The following is a 13160-nucleotide window of genomic DNA, read 5'->3' as shown; positions in this document are numbered from 1 at the left end:
CAGCGGTATAGACAAAAAGAGTGCAGCTAATTCCCAAACCAGAGGATTCAAAGGAAAATTGCCCCATAAGCTACCAAGCCAAGGCTCAACAGAAACCAGATTGTCAGGTTAGATCAGAGAGCCATTTATTGCACCAATTTAAGTTGATAGGAACAACTTTCCCTAGAAAAAGCTTTAAAGCCACCTGTGACCTTAGCTCAGTTGTACAGCACATGCTTCTCACATGGAAAGTCCAAGGTCAAGCCCTTAAGTTTTTTGTGCTTTTTTTGAGGATCAGAAAGGAGGTGATGGGGGGAAAATTATCTGCACAAGACCCTGCTACCCATTAAGTGCACATGGTCTGAACCCCACTCCAAGCAACTGCACACAGGATGCAGTGCTTCCCTTCTCCCGGCATGAAGGAACACAGTGCACCGCCAGCCAGGTGACTTAGGGCTGCTTTAAGGCTATACCCCCTGCTGCCTCCCAGAAAGAACATGGGGGGGGGGGAGAGACCATCCTTTGGCTGCGCCAGCATTTGCTTTGATCTCCATTCCTTTCTCTTTTGTATCACATCTATTTGCTTGTGAGCCTGCGGGCAGAGCATCTTGCCTCTTAATATACGTGCAGCGCTTAGAAAATGTTAGGCAATTTCTAATATTTCTAAAGGGGGTTAAATCATCACCTCCACAGCCTGTTCCATCCACAAATGAAGCCACAGAAGTCCAGAAAGAACTTCCACTGATGGCTCAGAAGTGCATATTTGCTCCTAGATTAACCAGAATGCACTATGAGAGCCAGTGTGGTGTAGTGGTTAAGAGCGGTAGTCACGTAATCTGGGAAACCAGGTTCGCGTCTCCGCTCCTCCACATGCAGCTGCTGGGTGACCTTGGGCCAGTCACACTTCTGTGAAGTCTCTCAGCCCCACTCACCTCACAGAGTGTTTGTTGTGGGGGAGGAAGGGAAAGGAGAATGTTAGCCGCTTTGAGACTCCTGAAGGGGAGTGAAAGGCGGGATATCAAATCCAAACTCTTCTTCTTCTTCTTCTTCTGTGTGATTCTAGCCTAAACCACAGGGCTTAGGCTTCCTGTTCCCCAAACCCACTGGTACATCCCAAAGTGAAAATACAAGTCATACTTATCTGGGGTATTAATGCTTCCACCTGACCTGGCACGAATAAGAGCACTGCAACTTGGGAAAATCTTTTGGCCGTCCGCTTAGATAACTAGGTTTCAGTATACTGTGAACACATGTCCGTTAAACACTAGACGACTGAATGTGGGAAGCTAGGATTTCAACTCTGATTCACTCACCCAAGATCTTGCAGACGCTGTCACAGTTCTGCCCAATCTCATGCAGCCAACGCTTGACATTAACAAAGGACTCCGCGTTCGTCACATCATAGACGATGATGACACCATGCGTGTTACGGTAATACCTGTCACAGGAGAAAGAGAGACCGTAAAATGGGTTTCCTATCCTAGAATAAACCTCTGCACCTCTCCCAGAAAACATGAAAAAAGGGTTATTTGCTCTGAAACCAGAAATCCCAAACTTTCCACATCTTTTCATTGTGGATTTATATCCCATCTGTTAACTAAGTTTCAAGGCAGCTTGCTCCCCACATACATGCATCAGAGCCAATCCACATCACTCAAAAAGAGTTCAAAATAACCTCCACCCTCCATCCTGCCCCTAGAATACCCAGGCATACCCCACATCTGTGCCATGCTTACGTGGAAGTGATGGTTCGGAACCGTTCCTGTCCAGCAGTGTCCCAGATCTGCAGTTTCACTCGCTCTCCATTTATCACTAGCGTCCGTATCTTGAAATCTACCCCAATGGTTGTGATATAGCTGCCTGGGAGAGAGACATGCGGAAGGGAAGTCAGAGGACAGGAGGAGAAAAATACTGGCAGGGAGATTTAACAAAATTAGAAATTTTCCAGTGGGAAATCACACTCCCCGCCCCCCGAAATACACACACACACAGGGAACTACAGATAACAGGAAGATAAAAATATGTAGAACACAGAGATAGAAACAGGTGACCATAAAACAGGCAACTCATAATTCTTGGAGTCAAAGGGCGCTTACGATGTGGTGGCTGAAACACCAAAGGACATTGCAGTCATCACAGTGGATAAAACTGGGATGAGATGCAGGTTGGGTCTAGGGCAGGGGTCTGCAACCTTTAAGACAAAAAGAGCCACTTGGACCCATTTCCGAAGGAAAAAAAACTGGGAGCCGCAAAACCATTGCGACATTTAAAACAAATATATCTCTGGAGCCGCGATCTGACAGTGGGCGGGAAGGTGACGTCGGGACGGTGCATGACACACGCATCGCCCCCATGCGACGTCACAGCCAGTACAGCGCCCGCCACAGTGGGGAGTGTCGGGGCGCACAATGCGCCCCCTCCCCTCGCTAGTATCTGCCCCGGAGCCGCAGCAAAGGTGTAAAAGAGCCACATGCGGCTCCGGAGCCACGGGTTGCAGACCCCTGGTCTAGGGGATAATCCCACCTTTAGCCACGGATTGACAGGGTGGCTTTGGGCAAGTGTCTCATCTTCATCTGAATACCTGCAGCGAGGACTCTGCTCTACTCAAGCAGACTCTGCATGGTTTAAGACTGCAGGAAGATCCGGGTTCTACATTACATAGGGAGCCTTTTCCCGTAGCCCCTTCTGCTGACATTCAGCCCCCCAACACAAAAAGGGGCTGCATGAATGGGAAACGTGCAAGAGGCAGTGGGGACAATGGGCTCGTCCCTGCTCTCCCTTTCATAAGACCTGAGGCAGAGGCTGAAAGAATGAGCGAATATGGCCGCTGTTGCAATATGATTGATAGGTTGGCAGTCTTGGCTCCTACCTGATCTCTGTGTTGAGAACGGCTCTTTATTTATCCCATTCTCTTCCAAAGCGCTCAAGGCGGCATATGTGGCTCCAGCGTTAGAAACTCAGATCTATAAGCTAGGTGCCAAATGGCTGCTTAAACCAGGGTTACAGTCGCAAAAATGGAGTGCCTAGTTGCCATTTTGGGAGCAGACAGTTCAAAAGTCATATTTTTCAATACGACTTTTTGGCTCCTGAACTTCATTCTGATGGTGCAGATTGAGTTTCGTTGCTGAGCGGAGATTCGAACCCTGGTTGCTCTTGGGTCCGAGTCCCACACCGGGTATCTAATGAGTGAGAACAGAGGGCAGCACTTACCAGAGAAGGTGTTGTCCGCAAAGCGAAGTAGAAGACTGCTTTTCCCCACCCCTGGACAGGAAAAGAAAAAAAGAAACAGGTTGCACAAACTTTATATAGGATGGATCTTTAACATCCTCCCAGCTTTGTTTTCGACAGCCTCTGATGCAAACATAATCACCTCAGCAAAGGTTGCCAGCTCCCCACCCAAAGCAAACACACCTGACCGGCGTATTTGCTCAAGACGGCCACTCCCACCCAAAGCTATTGTATCCCATTCAAGGGCAGAGAGCAGCAAGGGATTATGGGGGGTGGGGAGGCATGAGGACTCTGGATTAGCTCACATGACTTCGGGGAACACAATCTGCATTGGGGGGAGGTGGGGCAGAGAGAGAAAATGGGATATATACATGTGAATTTATTTGTGGGGAGTCACAGAGCACACTGCACCATTCATAAGTGGGATATGGAGCGGGAGGGAGTGCTCCGAGGAGGAAACTGGATGACAGGGAGGCGTCTCTCAAGGTTGCAGTTGTAACCGTGTCAATATTACCTCATGCGGCATAACTGGGCAGAGCCACCTCCACAGGTGTCCACGTGACAAACCCAATCCTTCTAATGCATGATGTCACCTGTTGACCTGACCCTGAAAGAGTGTCTTGTCCCCTCAGCTTTGCAAGCCCACTCCGCCGCCACCCTTTCTTCAGCGGAGTTACAGCAATACTTTAAAGCTCCTGGTGCACACTGGCCTCCCTGCAAAGCGGTTGCAAATTCGACAGGCCCCCTTCGTACACAGAGTGACGCCTTTGGGCCCTCGAGGAGATACAGAGGCCTCCCTGCGCCACTCCAAAATGGAAGGACGCCCTCGCGGTTGCCATTTTGCTACACGCAAAGACCGGTGGCATCAACAGCAGGCAGTAAGAAAGAATCCCAAGTGCCAGAAATTTATTCCAGGCCCAAAGTGTTTTGGGGGAAGGAATCCTTCCTCAGGGCACTATAAATATACAAACAATACAGTGGTGCCCCGCAAGACGAATGCCTCGCAAGACGAAAAACCCGCTAGACGAAAGGGTTTTCTGTTTTTCAATGTGCTTCGCAAGACGAATTTCCCTATGGGCTTGCTTCGCAAGACAAAAACGTCTTGCGATTTTTTTCGCTCCCCCCCCTTTTTCTAAGCCGCTAATAGCCTTTTAGCCGCTAAGCCTTTAATAGCCACTAAACCGCTAATAGCACTAATCCGCTAAGCCGCTAATAGGGTTGCTTCACAAGACGAAAAAAACGCTAGACAAAGAGACTCAAGGAACGGATTATTTTCGGGATAGCAAGTCCAAAATATAATAAGTAACACTTATGTGTGTTCAGGTGCCATTATCAGAGTTCTCGACCGCGCAGACTTTTCCTCACATTTGAGCAAATGCAAATCGAATCCCTATGCAGAGTTTCCCCATGAAACATTATCATCAGTTAAATTTACTTAACTCCCCCCCCCCCAAAAAAAAAGTAGCTCAAAGCGACTTACAAAGCAGAACACGGTGGCTGAGCAAGGGGAGAGCAAGCACAACCATACCGGAGTCAGACCTGGCATGCATGCATGCGCACACACACACATCCTACAGAGTTTGGCATTCACATGTTCAGCTGAATGCCTGAAGAGACCTCCATTCACACAATCGTATACTGAATATATGCCAGACAAAAGTTTTCAATCTAACTCTTGTAAAAAGAAAAAGTTAGTGGAGGAATTGAAGGTGTGTAAACAAAATGTATAACAAAACCTTGTTGAAAGCAGAACACATACGAATGAGGCAACTCCTAAATATTGAGAACTACCAAAATTTCCCATTAGTGAGGCTCAAAAGTAACCAAAAAAACCAATATCAAACCATTTATATCAGCTGGAACCCATTATTATACAGTATTCTGTACAGTACTTAATAGCCGATTTCCTGTGTTATGTTACTCATATATTTACCATTCTCCTGAGGAAGGTTTTTGGTTTTGTTTTTTACAAAATACATCAGACCTGGAGTAAATATTATTTCTAGCACCTGGTGTTCTGTCTTTTTTCTTTTCTTTTTTGGCCTGCCATTACTGCATACAAATAACTTAAACTATTTTGTGCCTGGTTACATGTTACACATTTTTATATAGAAAATATATACAGTGGTACCTCAGGTTTAAGAACTTAATTCGTTCCGGAGGTCCGTATTTAACCTGAAACTGTTCTTAACCTGAAGCACCACTTTAGCTAATGGGGCCTCCTGCTGCTGCCACACCACCGCCACGTGATTTCTGTTCTCATCCTGAAGCAAAGTTCTTAACCCAAGGTACTATTTCTGGGTTAGCGGAGTCTGTAACCTGAAGCGTATGTAACCTGAAGCGTATGTAACCCGAGGTACCACTGTATCCCTACCTTTGTTTCTCTCATACAAATACACATTGTGCCTTACAAAGTAACTCAATGCTTTCTCTTCTCTGTCCTGAATCTTCCAACATTAGTTTCACTGAATGTCCACAAATTCTAGTGTGGAGAGACTGAGAAAAACATTTGTCTATCCTTTTTCTTCATGCTATGCATAATTTCGTCAGCTTCTGTCAACTCTTATGAACTGTTTCTCTAAACCAAAAAGTCCAAAATGCTGCAACCCTTATTTGTTGGAGAGTTGATCTATTCCCCCCATCATTTTGACTGCCCTTTTCTGAACCTTTCTAATCCAAAATTTAAAGGGGAGAAATACAGACTGGCATTTTGATGTATAGATGCCGCAATGAGGAACCCTGATCCCACAAGGAACACCTGCCTAGAAACAGCCCAAGAACCCTAAACTCTGCACCAACCATTAGGGAATGGCCCAAAACCAAAAGGTTCCCAATTTTTTTATAGAATAAAGACCTTCATGAGACGAAAATATCAGGTCACATCCACACCATTCATTTAACTCTTAACAGTCATGGCTTCCCCCAGAGACCTACAATTCAGAGCACCCTTAAACTATAGTTCCCAGGATCCTCCATGACTGTCAAAGTGGTATAAAAGTGCTTTAAAAGTATTGTCCCACCTAATGCACCTCTAAAGATGAAACAGAGGAAGATCTGGAGGAGATTTTTTATTAATTGATTGATTGATTGATTGATTGATTATTTGTTTCCCCGCCCATCTGGCTGAGTTTCCCCAGCCACTCTGGGCAGCTTCCAACAAAGATTAAAAATACATTACTATGTCACACATTAAAAACTTCCCTGAAAAGGGCTGCCTTCAGATGTCTTCTAAATGTCAGATAGTTGTTTATTTCCTTGACATCTGATGGGAAAGCGTTCCACAAGGCGGGCGCCACTACAGAGAAGGCCCTCTGCCTGTTTCCCTGTAACCTCACTTCTCGCAATGAGGGAACCTCCAGAAGGCGCTTGGCACTGGACCTGAGTGTCCTGGCAGAACGATGGGGGTAGAGATGCTCCTTCAAGTATACGGGACCGAGGCCACTTAGGGCTTTAAAGGTATCCCTATATTAACCCATAAACAGGCTTGTATGGGAGGAGACAGCCCGGAGCCTTTTAAGGCTTCCATGGTGGGCTTGTTATACTGCCATCCCTGCACCTAGCGTTCTACAAAGAAACACAAAACAGGAAGTCTTTGCCCAGAGAAGCTTAAAATTTGCAACTTGGCAAAGAAGTGGCCACAGAGAAAGGAGGAGGAGATGGAGGTGAGCAAGGGAAGAATGCGTAGTTAACCCAGGGTTAGCATCAGTAGGTGATGGAGATCACTTGGGAAGCATCACTGAGTGGCAAACTTGGCTGGTGGGTGCCGACAGGGCTGTAGCCAAAACAAGGCCATTAAAAAAATGATATATCAGGAGGTACAGGAGAATTCAAAAGTTTGCAGAAGTACCAAAATTAGAACACCAGCCATTTAGCGGAAAACACCTACAAAGGCAACCCAATAGGGACCGAGCATGCTCAGTGCTCACACTGACTATGTGTAGAAGGGAATGGAAACTGGGGCAGGAGGAGGGGGAGAGAGAAGTAGCTACCAGTTGTATGTCTCCAAAGACAGGCTCCAAAGGTTCCCCAGAGAAAGCTGGCGGGGATCAGAGCCACTGCTCAGCATGTATGCACTTGTATTCTCATCACCTTCAGAGGAGGATTTTCCTAGGGATTTGGAGCAGGAGAAGATGGGAAACAACGAAGCTGTACTACCCCCTCTTTCATCCTTCCCCCCATGTCTCCAAGCGATTCTTGAAGATGCTCATGATCAAACCGAAGCAGGCTTACTTTTCATGCAATTTGTGTAATGAAAGTAGCAAGGCTCTTGCTAGAGGCAAAAAGTTGCGTATTCCACCTGACCCCCCTTGGTGGTTGTCCATCAATACTGACATCACTATGTGGGGTAGAAAATTACCTATTAGGTATTTCCGTCCCTGGAAAAGTGTCATTAATTAAAATCATTGTTTCATTGACAATGAAAAAAAGTAGGAGCCTAAGGAATGGGGCAGAACGCCAGTCCAAGGCAGCTTCCATGTTGTGAATAGCTCTCTGCAGGTGAGCCCCATGGCTTTTGTTTACCAAACCAGACTGCAATTTGGGACTTCCGGGAAAAATCCAGAACATTTTCCAGAGATTGGAATTTTAGTTCCATCAGGATACCTCAGAAGTACCACGCATACATAGGAACACTCCTGGCTTTCCCCCTTTCTGATCGAATCAGGCCTTCTGCCTGCCAGCCCTGGTCAGCTGGGAAAAGCTAGGGAGGGCTCTAGCTCCCTTCAGGTATTTCATTACATCAGCAGGTGCACACAAGAGACATAAAGGCCTCAGGAATGCTGGTGCCACACCAACCCCTTTTAACCCTGAGTCCCAGAATTTCACCTGATCTCAGAATTTGTTCTGTGGGGGGAGCCCCTTCCCATGTACCAAGCAACCAGACCTGCTAGTTGTACAGCCAGATGCTACGGCTAGTAAATTATGTCTGCCTTAACGAACCAGTAGACAGAGGTGCTGGTTTAATTCCAAGTCACTTCTACCTCCTGTTTCATTGCCACGTGTGACTGTAAGCAGGCTGGGGCAGGGAATCATGTAATTCCATTTCCCCCCACTACACAGCAAACTGCTACAACAACAGGATTCCTTGCAGAGCCACCACCTCCTTGCTTCTTTCCTTCAACCGCTTTGGGCTTTTGATGCATTTTAAATCTCAGCACGCGCTTGGAATTTGGGAAGCCCCAGGCTCAACCCTGAACCGCACAGGGCTGGGAAGGGCTCCTGCCTGAAACCCCCAAAAGCCGCTGCCAGCCTGTGCAGCCAATACTAAGTGAGAGCCAGCACTGCTCAGAGGTGTATTCACATCCAGTCTGGAACCGCACGAAAAATGAAACAAAGATAAAAATCAAACGAGACAAGGCCTCGCGGCAGGAAGCAATAGAGGACTTTAAATGCCAAGAAGCTGCGCAGGGATGATTGGCGGAGCTCTTTGTGTGCAACCTGAAGGAGAGAAGGCTGGGGAGGCGAGATCCGAAGGGGAAGCCAGCGAGAAGAGAATTGCATCCACCCCTTTGCAGGAAAACCACCACAGCAAGGAGACAGGCCTGGCTCCAGCCATCAGAGAACAGCTGCAAGGAGCTGGCTTCTCTTCCCCCAACCCGGTACCGGCCTCAGAAAGAGCTCTGTTCCAGCTATCAGTGGACCTGTGACTGCAGAGGCAAAGGGGGAAGCGCCCTCTCCACCTCACCCCAGTCAAGGAACAAGGACTGCCGGGTCAGTTGCACAACTCCTTTCCTTTCCAAGCAAAGAATACAGTCAATGGGGGCGGGCGGAATCAGCCAGGCCCCAGCCTGATCGTAAATCCTGATCAATTCATCTCTTCGCTCACTGTCAAACTGATCCCCTTCCTCTTCCACCTTTTTCTTCCACTTCCCTCACTAAAGTCTTGTAACCCCGAGGACAGGGCTTGTCTCTCATTTTCATCTGTGTACAAAACACCCACAAGCAACCTCACATGTTGAATTTGAGTGACAGCAAGCCGCTTGGGGAACTAGAAATATATATATTATTTGCTGGTAGCTGTTTCCATTTCTGTGGAAGAAGTCGGCATTCACAAGACTGCCTCAAAAAATGTGATATGAGACACACAGGACTTGGTAGCAAAGTTTATGAGTTTTGGTTCCAATTATTTTTTTGGAACTGATGGCAGGAGATCAGGGCTCAAAAACACTGCAGGGGAACTGCAATGGGTTGAACAGAATGGTTTGCCACATTTTTTTTGAGGGGATTTAAAAAGTAAGGTAACATTTCTCAGAAGTCAGTCCCATGAATCACGTTGGGCTTACTCCTAGATATGTAGGTGTAGCACTGAAGTCTAAAAGACCTTTCTTAACCATGTTGTGTATGCATTTGGTGAATAGGTACTGCTTTAAAACCATGGCTGGCTACCCTGAGGGCCTTCATATGTTGCTGGATTACAACTCCCATCATTCCTGACCATTCTTTCATGGGAGATGGAGACCATTCTTTTATGGGAGATGGAGTCCAACCATATCTGGAGAGGACACAGGCTTCCCACCCCCATTTTAAACAATGGCTTAGCAACTATCTGCCCTCCCCTCCCTCCCTGCACCAAGCTACTAAGGGTTGTATCCAGTCGTATACTAAGAGTATGGAAATGACTAACTGAGGTCCATCCTTTCAATGGGGGTGTATTCCAACTTGGGCTGCAATAGCTCAGTTGACAGAGTGTGAGACTCTTAATCTTGGGGTTGTGGGTTCAAGCCCCACACTGGGTGAAAGATTCCTGCATTGTGGGGGGTTGGACTATATGACCCTTGTGGTCCCTTCCAATTCTATGAGTCTATCATTTAAAAGGCTGTGATGCCACTTTAAACAGCCATGGCTTCCCCCAGAGAATTCTGGGATCTGTAGTTTAAGGCTGCTGAGAGTTGTTAGGAGATCTTTTATTCCTCTCCCCCAAATTAAAATTCCCAGAGTTCCTTGGGAAGAGGCATTGCCTGTTAAACCACTCTGAGACTCGTACCCCCCAGGGAATAGAGCAGGCATCCCTAACCTGCGGCCCTCCGGATGTTTTGGCTTACAACTCCCATGATCCCTAACAGTAACAGTGGTCAGGGATGATGGGAATTGTAGTCCAAAACATCTAGAGGGCTGGAGGTTGGAGATGCCTGGAATAGAGGGTCTCTGTTAAGCATGCCGAGAGTTGTTAGGAGGCCCCCTATTCCCCTCTCAGGGCTATAATTCTCAGGAGTGTTTTAATGCCTCTTCCCATGGAACTCTGGGACTTGTAACTCTCAGCATGCTTAAACTACCGCTCCCAGAATTCTCTGGGGGAAGCCATAACTGTTTAAAGTGGTATCACAGTGCTTTAAATGTATGAATGTGGCCAAAGTTGGAAACAGTCTTAAGAAAGATGAATAAAGAGCAAGTTGCTGACCAGGGCCTGAAGCACAGCAGACAAGATTTGAATGAATGTGAAGAGTATTGGAAACATACCCAGGTATATAGAATGACTTAGTCAGGAGCATTCTGGGAAGCCATTTTGAGGAGCATCATTCTTGGCTAGCTTTAGTATAAGTACTATAATTTCATCCTACCAAATAGCAGCTCAGGCAAACTCATACACCTTGTTTTTCTCCCTCCTCCCCTGAAAAAAAGCTATGTGTGAATGTTTCTAGGTGGCAACCCTCACAGGTTGGCGCAACTAGGCCCCAAAGGATGCTGGGAATCCTAGAAATTAGCACAAGGGAGACTTGTGGAAAAAACTGCTTCTGCAAGCTTGCCATGCAGCCAGAATAAGCTCTTGGTACACTGTGAGTAAGCTTCCCACAAGATAAGTCTCCACGGGATTATGGGATGCTAAAACAGTGAGAGAAGGCAATATAAAGCCAGATACTAATGGGGTAAAGTTACAAGGCAAGAGAACGCTATCAGTACTATCACAGTTACTTTCAAATTCATTAAAAAGTAACCTTTTTATTACCTTGTGCACATTTATATTGCATGAGGATGTTTGCAGGTATGAAAGAGAAACAAGGAAAGAGCTGTCGAATAACAGCAAAAAACAAGAGTACAAAGAGGAAGAATGACAAGGAATAGGCTTAAGTGGGGGCTGAGGGGACGCTGAACTGATATCAGCCAATTGGAATATATGAAACAAGGTGGAAGACCAAAGGAGGGAAAAGATGCAAGAAACCAAGACTATTTAAAGAAACGGATAAGGAGAAACGTGTTAAAAAAAGAGTGTGGAATGAAAACTGAAAATAATGAGATTAGTTTAAAGAGGAGCATAGTTAAAGAGGAATGAAAAAGACGGTAGGAGTCAGAACAGCCAAATATAACAAGATGAAAAAGTGGGTTTGGGGGAAGAGAGAAAATGGAAGACTTGGGGAACAAGGGAAAGAGAGCCAATGCTTACCAGAGTCCCCAATGATGAGTAGTTTGAACAAGTGGTCATAATCCTTGGCAGCCATTCATGTGCTGGGTCAGCTCCTCCTCCTGTGTCTTTCACGCTCCCTGCAGGGATTCTCCACTCACTCCCACACTTTCCAGTGGGAAATTTGTTCTGCCTCAATGCCCCATTGCAGTTAATCAGGACAGGGTGTTGAGCATGCCAGTCTCTTTTCCTCCCGTGTCCAGAAGATCCTGAAAATCTTCCAAATGCAAGATCAGGTCGATTTGACAACGCAGCTATTTCCTCGGAAATGAGAAAGTTTAAGGCTGTCTTTCTGCCAAAAGTCCCTCCAGGGTTGTTGTTTTTTTCTGGAGCGCAGATGTTACAAACTTCTCTTTCCAGATCTTTGCTTCCTTAAAGTCAAATGACAAAAAGGAACCCGCTGGAGGCTGCCAAGAGAGTTTCTTCCTATGTCAACAATCTGTAGAATGCAGTGTCGAAAGCGTATCCGCCGTTTTTGGATTTTTAAAAGAGAGGGCAGTCCACAGATGTAGCACAGATCCACAGTTTATTAAGACCTCAGGATTCCTCTGATGGGATGGGACAGAGCAAAAAGATTAGGAAGGTGAAAAAAGCATCAGGAAATGACAGAATATATATATTTTTTTCCAAAGGAGCTGTTTTTCCCACATTCAGAAGCGGGGTGCCAAAGGGTGTTGCAGTTTACAAAGAGCTTGATGCTGAGGTCTCCAGAGGAAATAAGTAATTCAGAACTTTCCCAAAAAATAATAATACAGGACAGAAGATTTATTCCAAAAGGTGGCTTTTAAAATTAAAAAAAAAAAGGAAACCCAGAGGGGAAAATACAAATCCTCAGACCAAAATTTGTGGTTCTGCCAAAAAAAGGAAAAAGGAATGAACTGATTAAAGACCAGAGAAATTATTTTAAAATATATATATATCCAGGAAAGAAGGGGAATTTAGGTCCTTCCAAAAGCCTTCCTGTATCCAAAAATAAATGGTAAAACAGAGGGGTGACAACCAGACATTGACCGATACTTTCAATTGGGGTGGGAAGAAGAGAGAGGTGGTTAGTGAAATAAGAGAAAGGGGGGGGGGGAGAACGAGGGTCAAATAAAGCAGGGAGTTTCGCCCCCACCTAAGGGATCTAAGCCAATCGGAAGGACCTTAAAGTTTCTCTCCAAATGACCTGGCAGCCTTTTCTCTTCCTAACATTCACTGGGGCGGGGTAGAGAGGAGGAGAGCCACGAAAACAGGCGAGAAAGGGAAGGAGGAAAGGAGGGAGAGATGTGCCGGGTCTGGAAGCACGAGGAAACCCCGGATCTCGGGAATCAATGAAGGATCGGGGGAAGGGGAGGCTCAGGCTGGGGAAGGGGCGCGGGGCGCATCTGCAAGGGGGGAGGCCAGGCGGGTCTCGCGGCTGTGCGGCTGTCGCCCTCTGTCCCTCTCCCGGCCGGACGCTGGGCTGCGATCAGATGACCGCGGAGCTCGCAGGCGGCCGCTTCCTTCCTGCCTCTCCCCTCCTGCTGCTCCTGCTGCTGCCGCTTCCTCCGCCTCCTTCCCAGGCGCAGCAGCCGCC

The 13160-nt window shown here is 46.7% G+C and overlaps 1 protein-coding gene across 1 annotated transcript in view; it reads right to left on the bottom strand.

Moving 5' to 3' along the window:
* LOC309516767 (ras-related protein Rab-35-like) overlaps positions 1–13160 on the bottom strand; it is a 15455-nt gene extending 2295 nt beyond the window's left edge. The window contains exons 1-4 of the mRNA XM_082195610.1: positions 11585–13160; positions 3190–3240; positions 1716–1839; positions 1293–1417 (exon numbers count right to left, since the gene is read on the bottom strand). Coding sequence (XP_082051736.1) covers positions 1293–1417; positions 1716–1839; positions 3190–3240; positions 11585–11639 — 355 coding nt within the window. The 5' untranslated portion in view covers positions 11640–13160. The remainder of the gene's footprint in view (positions 1–1292; positions 1418–1715; positions 1840–3189; positions 3241–11584) is intronic.

The sequence above is a fragment of the Podarcis vaucheri genome (genome assembly GCF_965113315.1).
Source record: "Podarcis vaucheri genome assembly, chromosome: 13".
Classification (NCBI taxonomy): domain Eukaryota; kingdom Metazoa; phylum Chordata; class Lepidosauria; order Squamata; family Lacertidae; genus Podarcis; species Podarcis vaucheri.
This window is presented reverse-complemented; position numbering and strand designations above follow the sequence as displayed.